The sequence below is a fragment of the Pseudoliparis swirei genome, chromosome 20 (genome assembly GCF_029220125.1).
Source record: "Pseudoliparis swirei isolate HS2019 ecotype Mariana Trench chromosome 20, NWPU_hadal_v1, whole genome shotgun sequence".
NCBI lineage: Eukaryota > Metazoa > Chordata > Actinopteri > Perciformes > Liparidae > Pseudoliparis > Pseudoliparis swirei.
In genome coordinates, this window is record NC_079407.1 from 15,028,154 (window position 1) to 15,051,413 (window position 23,260).

At 41.2% G+C, this 23,260-nt stretch overlaps 1 protein-coding gene across 1 annotated transcript in view; it reads right to left on the minus strand.

Annotated features, from left to right (window-relative positions):
* Positions 1 to 2,452: 2,452 nt before the first annotated feature.
* The window catches only part of gbe1b (glucan (1,4-alpha-), branching enzyme 1b), a 74,239-nt gene continuing 53,431 nt past the window's right edge, over positions 2,453 to 23,260 (minus strand). Inside the window, exons 14-16 of the mRNA XM_056441438.1 lie at positions 21,274 to 21,404; positions 14,302 to 14,419; positions 2,453 to 4,512 (exon numbers count right to left, since the gene is read on the minus strand). Coding sequence (XP_056297413.1) covers positions 4,450 to 4,512; positions 14,302 to 14,419; positions 21,274 to 21,404 — 312 coding nt within the window. The 3' untranslated portion in view covers positions 2,453 to 4,449. The remainder of the gene's footprint in view (positions 4,513 to 14,301; positions 14,420 to 21,273; positions 21,405 to 23,260) is intronic.

Genomic DNA, 23,260 nt, shown 5'->3' on the forward strand with positions numbered 1-23,260 from the left:
TCACTGTTGGGATTGTATTGGGCAGGTCATGAGGAGTGCCTGGTTTTCTCCACACATACCGTTTAGGATTAACACCAAAAAGTTCAATCTTGGTCTCATCAGACTAGAGAATCTTATTTCTCAGTCTTGGAGTCATTCCTGTGTTTTTGTTGGCAAACTATGCAGGCTTTCATATGTCTTGCACTGAGAGGCTTCCGCCAGGCCACTCTGCCATAAAGCCCCGGCTGGTGGAGGGCTGCAGTGATTGTTGACTTTGTGGAACTCTCTCCCATCTCCCTCCTGCATCTCTGGAGCTCAGCCACAGTGATCTTTGGGTTCCTCTTCACCTCTCTCACCAAGGATCTTCTCCCACGATTGCTCAGTGTGTCTGGACGGCTAGGTCTAGGAAGAGTTCTGGTCATCCCAAACTTCTTCCATTCAAGGATTATGGCGGCCGCTGTGCTCTTAGGAACCTTGAGTGCTGCAGACATTCTTTTGTAACCTTGGCCAGATCTGTGCCTCGCCACAAGTCTGTCTCCGAGCTCCTTGGGCAGTTCCTTCGACCTCATGATTCTCATTGGTCTGACATGCACTGTGAGCTGTACGGTCTTATATAGACAGGTGTGTACCTTTCCTTATCAAGTCCAATCAGTTTATTTAAACACAGCTGGACTCCAATGAAGGAGTAGACCCATCTCAAGTGTGTGCCCCAGGAATTATAACCTGCAGGAGGGAATTGTTCCTGAAAACCAAAGGCTACTACACACACTTTTCCTGACCGTTTCACATATTCACGAGAAAAAAGAGCAAGCACTCTCATGTTCAATCAGAATTTTAGGGAACAGTTCTCCAAATTCCCATTTATCAAATGATCTGATGAGTATGACATATACGTATGACATATCTTTCACAATATGAATTTGAATGAAATAAGTCAGATGTGAAATGTTTCATCACAATCAGCATGTTAGAAATATGTTTTTGATTATTTCTCAATTGTGAACAATGTTGTTTTACAATGATTTTGCAATTGTTATTGCTTAACACTAGACTTTGAACTATAGTACTAAATTGCCCTGTGTGTTTGTTCCCCAAAATTATGTATTGCTTGTTTTCCTATACCAGCAGATAACCTGCTACATGACCTACAAACGGTTCACTTGATGTTACTAAGTGCTAAATAGGAAAATTCCCTCCCCACCACTCTTAAATAGCGGGGGGTTAGCTGACGGCGTTAAGTGTTTACTTGAGGGTCCACTGGTGGGCGGAGCTATGCGCTTACAACAACACCGTTGTTCCATTGCACCGCGGGCATGCTCACATGCATTATCATACAGTTAACACGCACACAGAAGGCCGACGTGGCTGTGTAAACATATAGGCTTGGATATTACTCAACGATAACTTTACATAGCCAATAGCTGCTTGCTGCTGTGTAAACGCTCTGAATGTCGCATTGAGAAACTTTGACTTCACATCTCTAACTTTGTCTCGACCGAAGCCTGTATTGGAAAGCTCGTGGCAGAATATAATACAATCACAGGCATTTTGCATTAAAGCTGCAGAAGCCTGTATGGTGAAATCCCTGCCTGACTTGTGCAGTCACCTGGGTCGAACTCTGAAAAAAATCTTCTTTGTGCATATGTCAGAGGCCCAATTCTGACTGACAATATTGCATTCTCCAGGATCTTCCCCCCCAGGCATCTGTATGCTGGTGAGCCCATAAGAAATACCAACAGACAAACCGTTACAACACAGAATGCGCTCTGTGCTTTCCAGGGTTACTTATAAAATCTTTTTCGGTAGGCTACAGTACATCAGACATGTCCTTGGTATCTCCAGGGGCTGCACTCAACACCCATTTCAGTGCAACATCTAGGACTGTGAATCTTCCAGTTCATTTTGCTGCAACCGTTTCAGAAAGGTGTTGATTTAACTCCGAGAAGTTGAGGACACATTTGGCGGTGGTATTGCGATATGCTCGGGTGTTTCTGTTATTTTGTCTACTGTGAACACATTTGCATGGTAATTGGATTGAATTGCACTATATTGTAGAAGCCATCCCCTGTGGTAGCACACCATAAAGTTACTGAGACAAAAAAAGACAGCCTCAAAAAAGGACCATAGCATTATTTTCCCAAACTGCTCGTCATTGGCAGTGAACAAAGTAGTACAGGGTGAGGAAGCCTAGGAAATGGAAGTATTGTGGTCCGATGGGTTGTCTTTCATCCCCCTTACGTCAGGCAGAGAGAACCACTAAGGCGGTGGCTCTGTATGGTCCCCCAACAGCATTTCAGAGCTTCCCTGGTCACCAAATGGAAACTGAAACTTTATGTTCCGGAGTGCAGAGTGCAAGTCTTACTTTTGTCATCCCAAACACTTCCGGGCTTTCCTTATTAAAGTCTGGCCCAGTACACTACTCACATAAGCACAGAAGTGTGTGATGGGACAGAATCAGTAGTCAGACGGCACATCTAGTTCATCCACGGTTTTTCTTGTGGCCCGACAGGCACTGATTTATTATCATTAGTAATAATGAAAGAAATATGCAGCAATCGTCACGGTGTATCAGACATCAATTTTACTTATGAGACCAAATGCAGACAATTCCTGTTGAGTGGTAAAACGACAATGACATTGGGTCAGCTGACGGATGATTAAAATCTCCACATCAACCGAATCCTCGTTGCTCGGAATTTACGATCCACTCGTCCACTTTTCGAGGGGTAGAAAACAGCTTGTTTGAATGAAACACAAAAAGAAATGACATGTTTATGATACTTTTGAATAAACACAGGAGGATGGTCCTGGATATGAATTTGTTTCCATTTGGCTGCAGGGGAGGCAGATAAAAACCTGCCATATGCTACAATACACATCTTAAATGTCTCTGAATCTGTGCTAAAGCAGTAGGTGTGGATCACACAGCATTACAGTGTCTATGGCACTGAATCAAAGCGTTAGCTTTTATCTGGGAAGCTCTGGTTTCACTTCCAACAGTATTGCTTTGATAAAACGTGCAGGGAATGCTGAAAGTTGTTCAATAGACATTCACTCATAGAGCAACAGGGGATTTTTTTGAAAAAAGTAGGAACACAAAAGGCTGGAGACAGATCAATTATCAGTCTTTTGCAAAACATAATTACAAAAGATGAATCCTCTGGTATGATAGACCATTTTAATGAATATAGCACTCACAAAACCAGTCACCCATCATCAGTTTTAGTTCATGGATAATCTCCACACAGATGAGCGTTGCAGCTGTTCTTTGAGATGTTCAATCAGAGTGGGTTGAGACAAAAGCCACAAACGCCTGAGCTAATTGGGAGAGGCACATGTCAATCTGCATGAATGTAGGCTCCGTCTAGGTGTCTGCAATGATCCCAAAGGAGTTCTGCAGCATCTAATGAACATCGTGCACGTGAATCAAGGTATCTTATAGTTGTCGGGTGTGTTAGTCACACCAGTAGAACCCTCACAAAATGATGTGCTCATCATCAGTACCAACACGTTTTAGTAGGCTTCGAAAAATGTTATGAAATACACAATATAAACTACCTTAATGGGACCTACTGTGGGAGAACACCATGCTTTACTTTGTGTTAAGTGGAGAGAAAAAACAGTCTCATTCAGCAAAAAACGTTACTTGTGCATTATGCAACACACCGTTAACAATCCAAATGAGATGATTTCATCACTTTGCTTTAGCTGCAAATTATTGGCTCAATAACAGGGCCATAAATAACCAAATAAATGCTCCCAAATGGCAGCATTAATGAAAACATTCCAACACAACTGTTTTAGATACCCATTAAAAGTATAGTAATTCAAAGCAGCTTATTACTTTGTGCAAATTGCAATATTGTTATACGTATAAGGTCCCAAAATGCAAATTAGGAAAGATGTATCGCCAGTAATGAAATACCTGGACATTTTGAATTTCAATGTAAATGATAATACAGTTAATCTCATGCGTCTGTGACACCATAATGTTATCCGTGTTTTGAATTCAATATAATTAAGTAGACCGTTCATCAACATGGATGACATTGTGAAATATTCTTGATTTCTCTGAGCTTTCATCATGCTTGATTAATTGCTTCCCTATGTTGCCGCTCATGTGTTTCAGATGGCATGCCACATTCAACAGAGCCTATAAATGGCTTCTAGCTCATGTTGGAAGGACTCGGCAGGGTTTTAACTTTTAGCATCTAGCTGCTGGTTAGGTTGGACGCTTCCCAAATGGACCAATCTGTAGTGAATGGGATTACACAGCATCTCTGGTTGCGGATGGCGTTTGAAACCACAAAAGCTCAGTGCTTTCTCTCCCCATTTAGAAAAAGACTCAAACACAAAAAGTGGGTTTGGGTGGTGTGCAAGGTGGAGACTTTAAGATGAAGGTGATTGTTTACACTCAGTTTGAGGTTGGAATCCATTCTCGACCCTGGTCTCTGTGGAGACAATCATCCTCTAATAACAGTGATCCATCTCCTCGTTGGCCAGGACAAAAGCTGTTCTGCAGGGGATGTAGACCTGAGGGAGAAAAAGAGACAAAGGGAGGGAAGCAAGTGGGGAAATAAGTGAGATGACAGCTGAAGATTAATGACACTAACAAGATAACCAATTTGGCAAATTATTAAATCTTCACGTTTGTACTTCTTTAGAAGTCAGACACGGAGTCCCGAGCCGGTGCCTCGATAATCAGGCGTGATTGCTTCTCACAATCAAGGTCGACATGATGGCCACATGAAGGGGAGGAGAAACAACTGGGAACAGGGAAGAAGTGGAGGGAGCTTGTATTTAGAGGGATATTCAGATACGAGCAGAAAATAAATAAATAATAACTCTTCAGCGTAGACAGTAGACCAACACCACGGCCGTGTTTGAAGAGGAGTGCCAAGGTTAGAGAAGTATAATCAAAGTGTGACAGAGTTGCAGCAACAGTAAGACCTCTGGGTGGCACTGGAGTCAGCAGATCTGCAGCTTGAAGTCGAGTCTGAGCCGGTTTCTAGACTTTCATGTACAGCTCTGAGCTATGGAGACTGTGCATCCTGGCGTAGTTCGTGCTCATGATCAGTGAATTTATCCGTCTAAAATTCATTCACATTTTATTGGCATTGAAAGCTTGCCGTTCAAGTGAACAAACCCCAAATAAGCAATCATGCCATAAGTGTGGGGCCAAAATAAAATAATCATAATTTTCCATTCTGAACTCTGTAATCAATGCAATTACTGTGTTCTCTCTCTCATATATATATATATATATATATATATAGATGTTGGCTGTGCATCAGCTGTAAACTTGAGATCCTCTGAAGCTACAATCTGCCAGTGGGCAAAAGCCAAGCTGTGAGCATCTCACAGGATTTGGTGAATTGAAGAAAAAAACATGTCAGCAAAAACTAAGCACACTGAAGAAAAAAAGAAGGAACCGAGTCTGGAAATGTCAGATTTCTTATATAAACACACAAAGAAATCATAGTAAGGGTGTTATTTTGTAGAGGTGTAGCTAATAAAGTCTTTGATCAATCCTTTTGATATTCACAGTGTCGTTTGGAGGCAAGGAGCCACTCTGGCATACATCTGAAATGACTAATGGTACAAAGGAAAAGCCAAGCAGACATAAATTATGCTATATTTCCCAACAGAAAACTGAAAGAGCGCAGAACTGTAAACAATTCAATCACCCCCTGAACTCTTAAAGCCGCCCCTCAACATTAGAGGATCTTAGCTCGCTGCGGATGCGTTTCTTTGGCAACAGTTTGTCACAGAGGGAGTCGAGTGGCTCGGCACTGAAACACTGGCGCAGACATTGGTGACTAATTAAATAGTCGCAGTGGTAGAGTCTCCATGCAGAGAGAAGGGAAGGCAAAATAAATCATTGCACCCGTTTAGACAAAAGCTACCACTGCGCCTAACCTGGAATATGTCAACAGCTTTTATTTCCACCAAGTAGATCACAATAGTGACACATTCCAAATTAATCTGTCAACGTGGTTAAAATGTAAGTATAGCTTCCTTGTGCAAAATAGTGATAGGGCTTTAACGACATTTTAGCCCATTCACTAATACATGACTTCATATTTCAGCTAAACATTTAAGCAATTGTAACATATTTATCTTTCTGCTCCAGAATTAAATTAGTTTATTTCCATACAATAATAAAATATGTTTGCAGCACCCTGAAACTTGTGTGAGCTGTGAACATCAAGTTTGCAACTTTTTGTTGTTGTTGCCACATCATCTTTTTTAGGGAATGCAATTTAAAGCCTTTTTAACCTTTGCTGAACAGCGGCGACCCCAAAGAAGTACACAACTTTCACAAAGAGAAGCAAAACGACCCCACAAAGACACATACACAAAGAGATGTACAATGATCACAAATAGCGACACAGAAAGACATGCTGAATGACTACAAAGAGACATAGAACAACCACGATTACACAAAATGATCAGAAAGAGACATCTATCCACCACAGAGGGACACAGAACTAACACAACGTGAAGCAAAACAACCAGAAAGAGATACAGAACAAACACAAAGTAATGTAAAACTATCACAGAGGAGAGCAAAACGACCACAAATAGACACAGAACAACCAAAAAGACACAAAGTGGTCAACAGACATAGGACTACCACAAATAAACACAAAATGGTCACAGAGAGAAATAGAACCACCACAAATATACACAGAATTGTCAAAGACTTAGAACCACTGCAAATATACACAGAATTGTGACAGAGATATAGAACCACCACAAAGATACACAACATGGTGACAGAGCTATAGAATGACCACAAAGGGACACACAACTACCACAAAAATACACCAAACGGTCACAAAGAGACATACTACCACCATAGAGGCACATACAACTAACACAAGAGACACATAATAACCACAAAGTGATGAAGAATGCCGACAAAGAGACGACGCAAGGTCTCCAAAGAGACACAACAACAAGAAAACGATTTCAGAAGGAGACAGCTGTGTGTCTCTCCTCCTGTATGGAGGAGGTGTGGGGAGCCCTTCGCATGTCCAAAATGCCCCCAAGTGGAGACTTGCTTTCAGTTACAAATGCCACTCATATTTTCATATGAGAAACCCACCGTTGCTCTCAGCGCTAATGACTTCACATTCCTGGTTAACCTACAGCGTTGTGATGCGATTCAGCTCACACATCCAGTCACCCAGTATTAATGTCACACAGTCTTCACCAGTGGAGCACACATGCAGCTGCCAACGCTTTTAAAAGGCGATGCACAACAAGCAACCCTGGTCTTCAAGCATCTGACTGGATTTTTCTGATTATTTCCAGAAAACCTCTGCTGCTTTCTGACGAGTCATTTGGAGTAGGTGTTCATCACTTTACCGCCAGACTTGCATGAACCGCATTTGAGACCTAACAGCAGTTACTGTACAACAGAACCTTTGAAAATCTGGCAATTTGTTCCAAATGTTGATATGAGAGCTGCTGCAAAAAAGAGATGAAGAGAAAGTAAAGCATTTTTAAATAACTGAATTAGCAGAACGCTAAACCAGGCTGTATGACCATTTTCTTAAAAACTTGGTTTTTCTAACGGATGTCTTTTATCGTCTCGGATCACATCGATGTGAGAATTTCGATTTTCGTCTCACTTTAAAAGGCAGAGTCCAGCCTTTTGGCTCATACTCAATATGATCGATGTTCAAACACACCGATAAAAGATTCATGAGGTGCTTCACAGAAATGTATCATCCAGCAGGTCTCTGTGTCCTGACCCGGGCTGCTGGAAAGAGCATAACCTTACTATCTGTGATCTTAAAGTCTCCAGACATGTCTGTCTGCATCCATTACTCACTTTGGAAATTGAGTGTTTATCAGTGAATGAGGTAATGCTTATTATTATACTATTGTTTCTGATGGAAATGTACATCTTTGGATGATGAGCTACACGTCTGCTACATTTCCCTGACTTCTTTTCTTTCTCCCTTAAGTTATTTTTGTGAAACTGTCAAAGGAGACAGGCCCTTTGGTGCATGCAATGTTTATCAAAAGGTTCTGAAGCGCCTAATTATTCATCAGTGTTTCTTAGCGTCATGTCTTTGGCATCATAACACTCAAACAAAATTCAAACAAAACTGTAAATGTGACAATTATCAAACAAGGTAAACCTAAAACAAATGTTCTCACATGGAGAGTTGTTGTCCCCGACTAGAATACGTTTTGGTCTTGCAAAATGAATACATTGTAATCGTTCAATAGCAGTTGCTTGATGTGTGAGATTCTCATGAAATGCCCTGCTGAGTATATCGAGCTGTCAGTTCACTCAGATGTAGGCTTAGCTGCATTTTGTTATTTGGATAAAGAGAAGAGAATATATTTCATTTTTTGTAATCAGCTTCATGGCAAGCCGTTTAAACATTCACTCTATTCATACACATATGGATTCAATTAAACGACTATCACACCATATGAAGAAAAAAAACACAATGTCATTAAAGAGCTTTGAGAGATGGAACACAGTGAATGGAAAGGGCATAAGTCAATTACTGAGCTAAAACGTGTGCTAGGAAAAACCAACTAAACATAAAAAGGGTCATTTAAAGGGTACCTGTAGTGAAAACGAATATGTAGCCAGATCAAAAGATAATGTGTTTCTAAAGGTTATTCATGCACTGACGGTCCAGTATTCAATAACAATACGTAGTTTAGGCTGTTCAAAGTCCTCAACTCCGACATGCGACATTGCACTGGTGCTTGAATATGGCGCCGGTGGTGTGACGTCAGATCGTTGATAGATCGACAGCCAGCCACAGCGGATGTGTTCAGATACCAATGTAAACAACGTCGAGCGCTCGCAAACAAATGCTGAGAGATTGATAATATGGACGATGAAAGATTGTCTGATTCAGCAACTGGATACTTGTTTGAACCTTTAAAAGCAGACTATCCCCATTTAGTGAATTGTGACAGCGATGATAGCGATGATTCAGATGAAGTTGATGCCGAAGGACCGCCGGTCCAGATGCTTCACCGTGCGGACCGTGCACGCAAGTCGGCGGACGTTTGGTGCAGTTGTGGGAAATGTGTGCCACAGAAAACAGACATAGAGTGCATTTGTTGTAAAGAGCACGAACTTATGTCCGATGATATAGTGTCATTAGACCTCATCTGCTTCACACAAAAGAGTGAGCTTGATAGCTACATCGCGCATAAGCCAGCGCTGGAGATGTCTTTCATTGATGCAATGTTCGTCCGACATGTGCGGGGGTGCTAGTGACTTTTTCTTTGCTCCGTCCGTCCCGATGCGCGCAAACCGGTGTCGGGAGCTCCGCGCGCGAGACGGCGGGCAGAGGACTGTCAACGCAACACGTAGAGACAGAAATGACATGCTGCTGCTGTAATGTGGCGCTATAGAGAAAGTGACAGGGGGGCGGGCCAATTTTTTTTAATGTCATGCGATCTACCAATACTACGCCGCGATCGACTGGCAGGTCGCCGCGATCGACGTATTGAGCACCCCTGATATAGATTGTGTAATTCTTGAGGCCACCGATCTATCCCAAGAAGCAACGCGTGTAGAAGTGGCTCCGGATTGGCTGAATTCCTTTCAACGACTCTACGTCATAGTTAGCTTTGAGCTGGAGTAAATAACTAGCAAAATGGCTGCGCCCTGAAGCGTTCACGGACTCGGAATGTTGACAAAGAAATGTAAATCCTCGGGCTATGCGTGACTTGTTGACAATAGCGGCGGGGTAAATATGATTTATTTGATGCGCCGAATGGATGTAGCACGTTGTTGTTTTGCACTACAGGTACCCTTTAATGAGTCAAGTGTGATTTTAGTTCTGCTGGGGGGGTCAGATTCAGTCTTTATTTCATCTTAATTATAAATGGTACTTTAAACAACTTATAGCATTTTAACTAATTAAAAACGTTAAAATGTAAAATGTGATTTTTCAAAAATGCATCTTTTGGTACCACTTCTCAATAAGCCACCTTTTATAAAACAATGTAGAAGTCCTAATGAATAACTTAATTAATCAATTAGTTCATGTTTTATTAATTCACAATAAAGCTAATGAAAGTTTTTTTTAATTTTCTGACAGATAAATCAAAATATTTGTAATTTAAGCGAGCCATGTAACAGCTTCTATTTGTGAAACTGAAAGCAGCCTGAAAGACGCAGCCTACCGACGTCCACTACAACATGCAGCATTCCTCTGGACTCACTGTCGAACCATGGGTTTCACTTCTCACAGCTTCCATTTGGTTGTCGTTATTTTTTTAGGAGGTGCAGGACTTTTCTCTCTCTTAGTTTGCTCATGGAGAGAAAGACATGACTGATGGAACTAAACAGATGTTGCACAACAGTCCAGGACCACATCTGTAAACACGGGGCGTTAACCGTTACATGATGTGCGCCGCAGCCTCCACGAGTTGTATCCACAAGGAGTGTATCATCGCTGAGTAACGAGGAAGCTGGAGAACTGTCGGACCCATTAAAAAGACAGGAGAGAAGACGTTTGCACAGACTTTAAAAGCAACAGTTGTTAAATAAAACATGGACGATGTGGGCACGTTTCGCAGCCCACGCAGAGGCTCTCATTGGATTATTCTTGTCATAACCAGGTAGGTGTGAGAAGTAGGAGGAGGAGGAAGACGAGAAGAAGCAGCATCCTTATGCAAGACTACAGGCTTCCTGTGCAATCTCTACGAGGGAGCCTGTGGAGGAGGGGGGGGGGGGGGGGGTGCTAGTGAGTTTTTCGAGTCAGAGTGTGCTCACCTGTGTGCGCGGATGTGTCGGCGCGTATCACGGCAGAGCGATGCGCGTTATGGGAGCGGCGGCGCTGGGCTTAGCCCAGAAGAGTGAAGCAGCGAAATTTGTAGACATAGAAACACTCAGGCAGCAGCTTGCTGTTACGTGCGCCTGCTGCCAGTCTGACTCCGCTGTTTTGGGTGAATGACGTCACGTGCGACCTGGAGGTGTTAACCACTTGTGTACCAAATTTTTTTTTTTTTGGTTGAAAACATTCGGGGCTAATGAAAAAACATCCGGGGCTTTAGCCCCGGGTTTTTTAGCCTAGGGACGCCACTGCTCCATGATGGTGCCAACATTAGCAGATGACTTGTTAACTAAACTTCACATTTTGGCCAAGAGGGACGTGGCTGAAGACGTGGTGTTTGAATTAATAAGAGATTTAAGAGAATGTGCAATCCTCATCTGACGAAACCAAAGCTAATAAGATGGAGGATAACTGTCTGCATGAAGGAGGAAGAGGAGCTTTTAAAGGTTAAATAATGCTGAAATGAGGCTCTAAATGGAAGTGTGAGTTTTTCCAAACACATTTTTGATGCATTAAAGTGCTCCTTCCAACTCTTAATATACTGCGGAGCAATATCCTCCGTACATTAAGTGCAACACTTTCAGTATTGATCTGAAGAGAAGTTGAGTTCAGATAAACAAACACCTTCTCAGGTGCCATGTCATCTCTGGTACCAACCGACACAGCTGACGTGCACTGCGTCGAGATATTTATTATTTGACAAAACAAACTGAAAATCAACGGAGCGAGATGATGACTGTGACGACCACTTCACAGACATCACCATCCTCAAGCAGTAATTGCATTCATTAACATACGATCTAACACGTGCAATCAGCCAGGCTACAGTTGGAGTGTTGGGGTATCGGTGCCGATCCTCACCAATTCATCCCTGACCTTATTCATAAACATCCCATTGCCTTTCTCCGTTTTAAACGAGCAAGAATTACATCAAGAAAAAAAAGAGGAGGCAAACATGAGGAAGATCCTCAAGCACGCTTAGTTAAAATGCATATCAGTGCTTCTTTCTAGGACCGACCTATTTCATGCCATTAGCCTAAAGCATTCTCCATGATGGAAGCCCAGTGGTTCATTCTCCCAGATATTATTCTCCCCTCCATGATGCCGTGTGAGTTTAAGAGGCGTACACATAAAAGTTTCTAACGACATGAATAGTGCACATTGTTTGCCGGGGAATATGAAAAATCTGTAGATATCAGATTCACACAATGACTCCAGGATAACTGCCAGGATGAGTGAAATGTATATATGCCACATAAGATATTCACAAACAATGGATACCCTCCCCTGATAGACATAGCGAGCCGTTTGCAGGCTGATTTGAACATTTTCTGGATTCTGCATTAAAAGCTAATCGGATTAATGAGGAAGATACTAAATTATAGAGCAGTGGTTAAGCGGAGAGGCCCAGACCAGGGAAATGGTGGCTTTTTGACAGAACAGGCAACCCTCTTTCATGACAACACACTTCAACCTCATTAGAACGGCTCGGAAGGATCCTCGCTACAAACCCCATTTCAAGCTAAATTGATTCGTGAAATCAAACACGAAACATTAAAAGAAAAAACAATAACACACTGACAGCTATTTCATCTCACTTTATAATTGCTACAAGCAGGTTGAGTGTACACCTCTTTCCCCGCATCAAAGGAAAACACTAAACCGCTGTAAAACACGGACGCATTATAAGTTGTGAACAGTTGGCACTCGTGCTGCAGACAAAATATAATAATGTTAACTAATGAGAGGATTCTTTACTCCGAAGAAGAGTCACAGCCTCCTCGTGGCTACAATGCCTGCGTTTCTACAGATTGTTGTTTATGTGCATCCTCAGAAATTAAAGCTATATGTCTGAAAGATAATCATTTGATGCATCAGGATGTGAAGGTCAGCATAGAGTTACCATCTCATGTTTATTAATGTTTACATCTCCGGGAAGATATGCTGGTGTCGACCGAGGATGATTCATCTGTTGACTCGTGGATATACATATTAATCCTCCAGATACACAGTTGTATATAATGAGTCTTATGTGTGCAACTAATAACACAAATTAATGCTCTTTTAAGATTTAATGTAACAGTGTCAGGATCCAGGTACTCGTTGGTGTGGTTTCCTGGGACACATTAATGGGGTCATAGGCTATTAGTCACGCCATGTGCCTTTCTTGCTGCGTTAAGTCCAAACATGATCTGACTGAATGCAATCATCAACCGCTTTTCTAATGAGACCTGACAAGTCAAAATGTCTGAAATGAAGAAAAAATAGAGCAAGATCAAAGATATGCCCTATGTTTAAACAGCCTGCAACAAACACAGGTATTCAGGCACTTAGTACTCAGGAAATAAATGCAGCTTTTGTAATGACATGCAACTTGGTAATGCTACTGGCAAAATACATGTGGACACAACAAAGCAATAAAGAACTAGAACGGGCACTCGGTAGAGCGCATACCTTCGCATATCACAAGATTGGGCATTGAATTATCAACATGTTGGCATTAGTTGCATGCCAATTGGATAAAAATGTACCGTGCTATGGTAAAACGAAGATTTTGACCTATCCATGACCTTGACCTTTGACCCGATTGATCCCAAAATCTAATCAAATGGTCCCTGGATAATAACCAATGATCCCACCAAATTTCATGCGATTCGGTTTAAAACTTTTTTTGTTTTGCGAATAACACGCATACAAATAAATAAATAACTAGAACGGGCACTCGGTAGAGTGCATACCTTCGCCGCAGCCACTTTTTTGGTACTTGGCATGAGAGTGTGGGGAACTGTAAATTGATAACGGATATTGTGGTCATTATGACATGTCGTATATCACAAGATTGGGCATTGAATTATGAACATTTTGGCATTAGTTGCATGCCAATTGGATACAAATTTACCGCGCTATGGTAAAAAGAAGATTTGGACCTTTTCATGACCTTGACCTTTGACCAGATCAACCCCAAAATCTAATCAAATGGTCCCCGGATAATAACCAATCATCCCACCAAATTTCATGCGATTCAGTTTAATACTTTGAGTTACACGCATACAAATAAATAAATAAATAAATACACTGCGATCAAAACATAACCTTCCGCATTTTCAATGCGAAGGTAATAAATACAAATGTTTGTTCAAAGTTTGAATCCCCACACTTTGCATTTTCCGAGATACTTCTGCAGCTCCTCTACTACATATGTGCACTGCATTGCGGGACAATGGTGTCCTTCAACAGCACACTTCAAAATAATTCAGTATGCATAGTGACATTTCTGAGCACACCTAATTGTGTCACCATTTCAATGTACAACATCCTCCAACCATGTTAAAAATTAGTATGCAGAGTGGGATGGTGATACAGCATTGAAGTGGTCTCGAGACTGAACTCGACAACAACGGCATGGGACTTATGTTTGGAGGACTTATGTTTGGAGTACCCTCCATAGTAAGGACTCGCTGACGACAAAAGATGACCTTTGAAGAATTACCTGCATGGAGTTGGGGCGACCGTTGAAGGGCTGCGGCTCTGTGTAGAACTCCGTGTTGTGGTCCAGCCGTCCGTGACCTCCATACTGATCCTCATCCGAATCCAGCTTGATTTTGTATCTGACAAAGATTGACATTAAGGTGCAATAGCAGTGGGAAACTAGATTATAAGATCCAAGACGTAAGAAGCACAGGAGAAGGTTTTATCACCAGTGCTTTTGGTGTTCAGACTTGGTTTAGCAGTGCTCAGCTGGTTTATATTCATTGGAATCCATCAGCATCCATCTCCCCTTCGCGGCACGACAAAAGTGACAGAGCGGAGCCCTAACCGACAAAGAGAACGCTGGCTGAAATGAACATAAATACAGAAGGTAATCAGCCATGGCTCAGCCATCCTGCCTGCCAGCCTAATGTATCCACTTAACTGCAGAAATAATGATTTAATCAAAAAAGTGATCCATACAACTGACAACAAATACACCGTCTCGTAAAAGTATCCACTCATCTTGGACCTTTTCGTGTTTTTTTTATTTTTAATCACCGTGTTATAATTAATCTTTTTTGACACTGAACTCACGATACATGCACCCAGATAAACTACAACGCCACATGTAAATAACTGTCAAAGTATGGAGGTTGATATTTGGTGAAGGCACCAGAAGGCATTTCTGCATTTAGGTCTGATACTGAACCAGCAAACTGCATCAAAAAGCTCTCATATTTTTCCAAAAGAAAGACTATGTTTCTCATGCACAAAGTATACCAGAGTGATTCAAGGCTGTAAAACCATAAAACATGTCAGAGAGTGTAGTGGTTCTTCGCTACATTAAGATAGTGCTTACAATTCTGTCTTTGAAGATTGAAGAGCTGACTGATGCCTCCATAATAATGTTAACGCAGTCTCATACAATGTGGGCGTTCTTGAGGAGGAACCGAGATGGAAAGACATTGCATTACATATAATATGTATCCATACCATATGCTCCAGTGAGAGCTTCAGCATACATCCCGCTTTTCCAAAAAGTTAATTTTGCTCTACAGCAGGGAGAATTGGAGAATATCAATTACTAATGTTGTATCTAAATTGTGAGGACTCTTTTCTCACAATTTAGATATGACATTAGTATGAAGGTAGATTCGTCTTTATTACGCAAACAAAAAAAAGGTTTAGAGACAATTTCTCGTTTGTAAGTAAACCAATTGTTAATTTCGCTTGTGAAACTAGAATGTGTTGGTGAAAATCAAAAACCTTCGCTATAAGAAAAAATTGCGCTCAAAAATAATTTACTTACAAGGAGAAATTTGAAGACACAAATCTACCTTCATACATTAGTCGTCAGTTTTCTCCAATTCCCCCAAAGTCCGTCTGAAGAAACAACGAAAACACCTCCTTCCTTTCTTAAACTGACATTAGCACAGTTCCCATCTTGTTGCTGAGGGATTGATGTCGGAATCAGTTACAAGGTCATTAATAATGTCAGCATAAATATGGAAGACATTTTAAGAACCCAATTAAAAAAAAGGGAGAAATTGCACTTTCACAAGTATGTACATACAAATATATTCTATACAGTTTTCCTCTAGTAGTCATCATGCACACCCTGGTGTATAATGTAAATACCCATCAACATCTGCACAGTGCATTATTTACTCCCGTCTCTAAGGGACAGGAACTCTAAGGAATGGTTCTGTAATGAACACCAGGAGAGAGGAGCAGACACGTAAACAGCTCCCTAATTGGCTGTCTGAATAATCACCTGATCCCAATAGATCCAACACAGGTGTTACAATAGGCAACATTGTGGCACGCGAGTCTGATCCTCAAACCCTGCCTCATTCGGCCCCAGATCCAGGAAAATTCCGCTTTTGCTGCCTCCGTGTCCGCTTTGAGAGCGATGAATAAAAAAGAGGCGCTGCTCCATGCATTGTTTCTCTTGAGGAGTAAGAGCCCCTCCCCCACGTCTCCACTGCTCTGCTGTTTTATTGACAGAGAAAACTCATTCTGCTTGGCTGTACGATATTTATAGGACAAATATAGAAATATTCTCTCAGGGGTTTTATAGCTTCTGGGAAAGTGAGCATGAATGTTATTCCAAAGGTTAATCTAGAAACAATAAAAAACTGGACATTGGCCAATTCTAACAGTGCACGGGACACATTTGTGCAGTGTAAATACTTTCCAATACCTGATTGAGGGTAAGTAACACTGCAGTTGTCCCTCACATAGCTTGTTGTGCATTTCGAGTCATGTGGATTCCATGTGCACTGTAAAAGTGCACGTGGGTGAGGCGGAGCGCTCTGGAAATGAGTTATCGTGACAGTAATTCAGAGTTCCTTGGCAAACTTCTCTGCTTGGAAGCGAGAACCAGCACAAATTGGTAGTTGGAGGCTTTGAGCGATTACGTCTTTGTCAGTGGCTACAGACGGAGGCAACAATAGCTTGCAGTGCAGCAAGTATTGTAATCAATAACACCTTTGTGAATAAAAGGGAATGCTTTTGGAACACAATCAATTTTCCTAATGAGCAGAACGAAAAGATGGCAGTCCGAAGCTTGATGATTAGAGCCATTGATGACCTGAAAACAATCTGGCCGTGACCACGAGTGCAGACCGAGCCGCCACTTAGTTTCTCCATCAGCTTGTAATCTCCCTCTTGCTTTATGGAAGGAATAGCAACCTGATGTGGGCGAACAAGAGCTGAGCTCAATGAGTTTGCCCATCTGAAGTAAGTGGAAGCATTCTAACTGCCACTTCTTGCTCCCCCCCAGACTTGACTTATTTCCACCTTCAGCTGAAACTTACATAAACGGATGTAAAGTGAGAAAACATAAAGACTATTTGTTTCAAATTAAAGAGATTCCATCACTTTGTAAGAGCATGACACCTAAAAGTGCTGTTTACTAGCCATCAGCATAACTTTGTTACGTTATCGCTGTTGTGTTGATAAATTATGAAACACGTTTGAGGAGCTCGACACCGACCATTGTCATGCATTTTATAAAAAGAGATGAGCATCTTTTAATGTTTATTTTTTAAAATATTATTTTAGATGGCTCAGATGTCATAATAAACTAATGGATGATGACAGTATGGGTCTTAGTTTGTGCTTTCCTGTGCATTAATAACTGTGTTTTATGTATTTAGTTTCAGGTGAGGGATTTCATTGGGTGCCAATTATGTTGGGTGATTAAGAATCTGCTGAAGTCAAATCTGTGTCTGTTTGACTGTCTGAACTGGTGAACTAGACTATGAGATGATGTGACGAGAACACTTCCGAGTTGATAACACCATGTTCTAAAATCGAGGAATTGTTTTTCTGAGAAATAAGACCCAAGTTATGATAAACTGTAACTTCCCTTAATGGCCAGAAATAGAAAGGCAGCACCTATTTTTCGACAGCCTTTGAACACAACAACACTTGGATGTTTGTGGATGATATCTAGCTGCAGAGAAAAGTACATTTCACTTTGCCTAAGCAATCCATCTCGATGCATTCTGCTGCATGCTGTGCAAAGAAAAAAAATGCATATTTAATATTTTCAGAAACCTTATCTGGTACATTCTAGATAATATCACGTTAAATGATTGCCACCGATGCACACAACAGTCTGCATTTTATTAATTTGTTAGTGTCACTGCACCTGTAGTTGAATTATTACAAACGGCATTCAAGGAACGGCTCAGACAGAAAAGGAGAATGATGACCTGACACAATCTCAACTGCCTTTTGGCACAATGTAAATCAAAGACCAATCTGCCCTGACAGGTACAGCTTTCATGACGGGATCCTACTGGGATTTCAAATACTCTTTAACCAGCCGGATAAAGCCCTGAAGAATGCGTCCACCATGAGTCTCAGACAAAAACGGTAAAAAAAATTGATGATTTGAGTGCCTGTCAAAAAGCTCACGTTGAGTGCATTTTAATGGACAACATTTTCGGCTTCACTTTCTCTCAAGTTTCTCGTGGAGAGAAAATAAAAGTAGCGAAAATTCAGAAGAAAATGAGAAGCCAAAGAGAGGCTTGTCTAAAAATGAGAAGCGGCAAACTATTCACTGTGAATTCAACTAAGGCCTGGTACTGAGGGACGATGCCTATATTGCAGCAGATTTGTTACTCATCTGAAAGTTAAAACAGCAAACTTACAGTTTTACAATAAAACCAGCAAATCTTTAGCTGGAACACATCTGAACCGCATCTAAGCATGAAAGTTATTTTTGTTCCAATATTGACAACTATTTTTTTCTATATGATTAAGACTGAAGTATTATGCAGAACTGGTTACATTTTCTGTAATGAGGCCACATGCTTAGAAGTAAATTAACTTTGAAAATGATACAACAAGCAAATAGAGAACCCACCTTGAGATTCAGCTCAATCAGCGGCCACCATGTGACAGACGGCAACAAAAGGTCATTTTATATAGTTTTTTCCTGGAAAGGGATGCCCTCTTGTATAATATCCAACTCTCCCTTTTGCCAAAAGAAATAATCAACACATTCTCGCTTCCAACTTGTCAAAAACCAACACATATTCAGTAGCCCTAACCTTCAAACTGTGACACTCTAGGTACCCCGCTAGTGTCAGTTTGAACTCCTTTCATGCATAGTGTCTTTTCAATATAAATCTCCATCTTGACAGGTAGTTAGGTTTAGAAAAAAGAGTGCTGTTGAAGTTAACTTGACGGACTCACGCCACTATCGAGTCATTACAGAGTCACTACAGAGTGACACAATGTCAACCTTCACTCTTGGTTGAGAGACAAGGCCTGTGTCCTGGACAACAGTCCCGTATTTGGTTGACTCCTCCACCTCCCCTCCTACCTCTCGATACTACGCAGTTGCTCTGAGCGTCTAAAAATGGATGAGTATAATAACACCCTGTGTTGGATCTATTTTCAGTGGTGCACACTATGGTCAGCTGCATCCAGCCATTATTGCCAGATACCGCAGTGGTGTGGAGCTCCACTGTGACATCCCTGACCATCACAGGTAGAATAAAGTTTAAGTATATGACAGCAGAGTGTTATGAAAAAACCACTTTTGGACTCTTTGAGCTTGTCTTGTTTACCTCCTCTGCCTCTAAGTGGCACTTTCATCTGTCTTCTCTCCTAATTGGATCCTCTGCACACATTCCCATCGGAGGATCTGCATCTCCTCACACGCCACATTTACCTTCCTCACATACACAGCACATTTGCCTTTGTGTGTTTACTGCATCTCTGTATAATGACAGCCAGAGCTTTGCCCTCACATATATGAGCATTTCCTCTCAAACCACCAAGTGTCGAAGGACGCTCCTTACACATCAAAAGAAGCACCAGGAGGAAAAGATGTGGTTCCATCTAAATGAAAATAAACCCTCAAAAGCGATGTTACAGACACTGTGCAGTAAGGCTATTAGTGGCGTGCCTGAGGTTCACCCCTTTAAGGCAGAGCCAAATACAAGAGGTATAAAGCACAATTACTGCACATCACACAAGCGCACAATTAATGCTTGATATTAAAAGATCAGGGGTTACTTCTGTTTTTTTTTTATACAAATAAATAAATGTGTTTATTGTTTCATCTCATGTTTATTGTTTTTGTAATTTTACTTGTCGATTAACAACTGCAATAGAGAATTTAGTTTTCTATAAAACATCTTCATACCCAGGCTTTCTATGACATAACTTAAGCAGCCACAGTATGTATTATAATAATTGCATGATAATGTAATAATTAGGCAAAATGCAAAGAAATTCCTTTTCTTCAATTAGGCGTAATAAAATGACTGCTTGTTAATGATATCGTTTTTTTTTAAACTAGTGTATTTTGATTCCATTTTTAATGGAGTTTTAATATGTTATTATAATTAAAAAGAAGCATCACCTTATTCATCTAAATCAAACTCTTTTAAAAAAATGAAGCAGAAATCAGAGAAACAACTGCTGTTTAACAGCCTTGGTTTCATAATTTGAGACTGAATTGGTCATGTGCAGGGATTTGAACCACCGGCATCGAGAGAAAACTGACAAACAGTCTGCTTTTTGGCTCGCCATCACTTTATTTAAAGCGTAGCTGAACGAAGAAACACAGCTTTGTATCCATGCGGCAACCTGGCTGTGGCTTCAGTGGGCCCCAGAAGAGAAGGATGTACCGTTATAATACACACAAATCTGTCAGCTTTCAGCCCCCCTTTACATCCCTGATCATTAAGCCTGCTGTAATCAAAACTGTGGAACTCATTAAATTCCTCTGTGCTGCTCACTGGGAGGACAGACAGCCAATAGCTCTTAAGAGAGCGCTCTCTGAATCACGTTGTTTGCTTTTGTTTCTCTGTAATGGCATAACAACACCAGCATAAACAACTTAGTCAATATCCTCTCAACAGTGACTGCTAATATTACATCATGAAACTATTAATCTCAGAGAATACTGACATCAAAATCACAGCTCTTTATGAATCACACGTACTTAAGTCTGACACATTTGAGATCCCTGATCCACTTTCAATAAACCTAACTACTGCGAATCCTGAGCTGAGAATTGTCCCGAACAAATGCAACATTCACTCCAAACTACAAGAGACATTTCTTTATTCTTAATAAGAAATCAATCAGCCTTTAAAAAAACAAAACTATATAATCATGTCCTTTTTTTCAAAGATTAATATTTTCGGTTGAGTTGATGAAAAGATGGATTATTGCGCAATTGGCTTTGGTTTGTTGGAAAAAAAGTTACAAGCTAACCAAAGTTGATACAACGTTCTCCAAAGATGGGAATTCCATAATCCGAGTGTATGTATATACATATACACATATATATATGTATATACATACACTCGGATTATGGAATTCCCAGCTTTATATCTTTGTCCCTTTAATACAGACATATACTGTCAGACGGTTGGAATACCAACAGATTAGTCACGTGTCTGTCTGAAGATCTGAAAGGAGAGAGAAGTGACGTGACAGTCGAGGCCAAAAAGGATACCTTCCTGGAACTTCTACAGCCACCCTGTAGTCCTGGAAGCTTCTACTTGGGTGGAAGTTGAAGATAAAGACCACGTGTCCCCTGTCAAACACAATGACCTTGTCCTCTCCATGCTTGGCGCTGACAAAGGCCTGGAGGGAGAAGAGAGGGAGGAGAGGGCGAGGGGAGGAGAGCGAGAGAGAAATACAATATTTCCTCATGAATAGTCATTACCTTTCTCATCTTGGATTTAGAGAGTTAAAATGGGGCACATTACATCAGTGGACTACACATTTCCAAATAGGCTGAGCAACATTCCCACACCACATTTCAGGTGGCACTCAGCAGAACGCAGCGGCCCAGGACAGCGCGAGGCACACGCTGTCAGCTTTCGACAGCTGCATATGATAAAGCCACCACTCTGCTGTGGCGCGAGCGACTGTTAACGTGTCATTAGCAGAGATTATCAATGTCACCCAACCCCCTATTTTTAGTGTCTTGTTCGCCAAGTCAATTTCAGGGCGGCATATTCACGGCTGAATGAGAAGATGAGCACCCCTGCAACTGGACCGACAGAGAGGATGGTGGTGAAGGAGACGGTCTGTCACAAAGTCCATTTCTACGTGAGAAGACCACAAATGTGGAGCCTCGTCTCTGGCTACCTGCAACTGCCTCCACATCGGAATAGAAATTTAACCTGCACCCGTCACGTTGCGACCTGATAAACAAGCACAATGTACTTATGCTCACTTATAAATATATAAATGTTAATGCAATCAACAGACTTGGCGGTGATCCTGAAATTATTGTGATTATATTCAGACTGTTGATGGAAAAATACAAATGATAATTTAACCTATAATTTCAGTGTGCAACAAGAAAAAATATCTCCCCAAGTATCGGAGGGAGGTATTTTTCTATTTCTTCCATAGCTTTAACATTAGGCGTGTGACGTTTCTGATTGGGTCTCTGCAGGCAACAGCATTGTGACCTGAAACAAGACTTTTGGGAGAACCTTAGCCTGACAATGAGGCTGAATCCCAACAGTATCCCCATTTGTCACATCAGCAATGAAACTACCATTTAAAGTGAAACATTTCCACAAACTGTGGCCCTCCTAATCGCTGCTGTGCTCACTGGAACAGAAGGCGAGTCAGATGCAGGTGGTGGAAACATTGTATTTCAATGTTTGTTTCGCCTGAGCAAATCTTTTATGTATTGGGAGAGGCAAGAGACATCGTCAATACATTTAAAGCTGTAATCCTAATAAATAATGAGTATTTTCTAAATTGAGGTCATTGGATATTAATCTCTTTAATGCGCACAAAAATCTGAATGTTTGGATGCACAGACTATAAATTAAGATAGATTTAGATAAAATCACCAGCAAACAATATAATCTAATGGCTAACTGTAATGGCTTGCATTCCAGTTAAGTAACGCTGGTTAAAGTGGAACACAGACTCAGGAGGCCAGCTGGTGTGGACTGGTTTATTTCCACGTCGTCACAGAGGAACACCTCTAGCGATGCCATCTCTGCACTCAATGTCCAGAGTTTGGCCTTTAGAAGAGGAATGCACAAATCACACCTTTCCGTGCACACTTCCTCTTAGTTCACTTACACCTGGGACAACCGGGAGAGTTGCCGGTAGATGCTCCTCTGCTTCTCATTTAAACTACAAAACGCCCTTGGAAGCTCCCACCACAGATATATCTAGATTCCAAATATAGAATATTCCCTCTAAGCATGATTACCTTGGCAATTCCATTGATAAGCTCTACAGAGGATCCAGTCTCATCTAGTTATTACAGCTGAGTGGTTATTGGCGTTATCTGTGAGTGATGTTCTACAGTATTTGTGTGATATTGCATCAAACCCTGAATAATTCCTTTTTTTGTCTGAGCTGCTTCCGAGCACTGTCGGAGACCGGAGCGCAGGGTCAGCAACAGAAACCGATTTATTATCTACTGCTTCAGTATGGTTTAGGTTTTACATATTGGACATTTT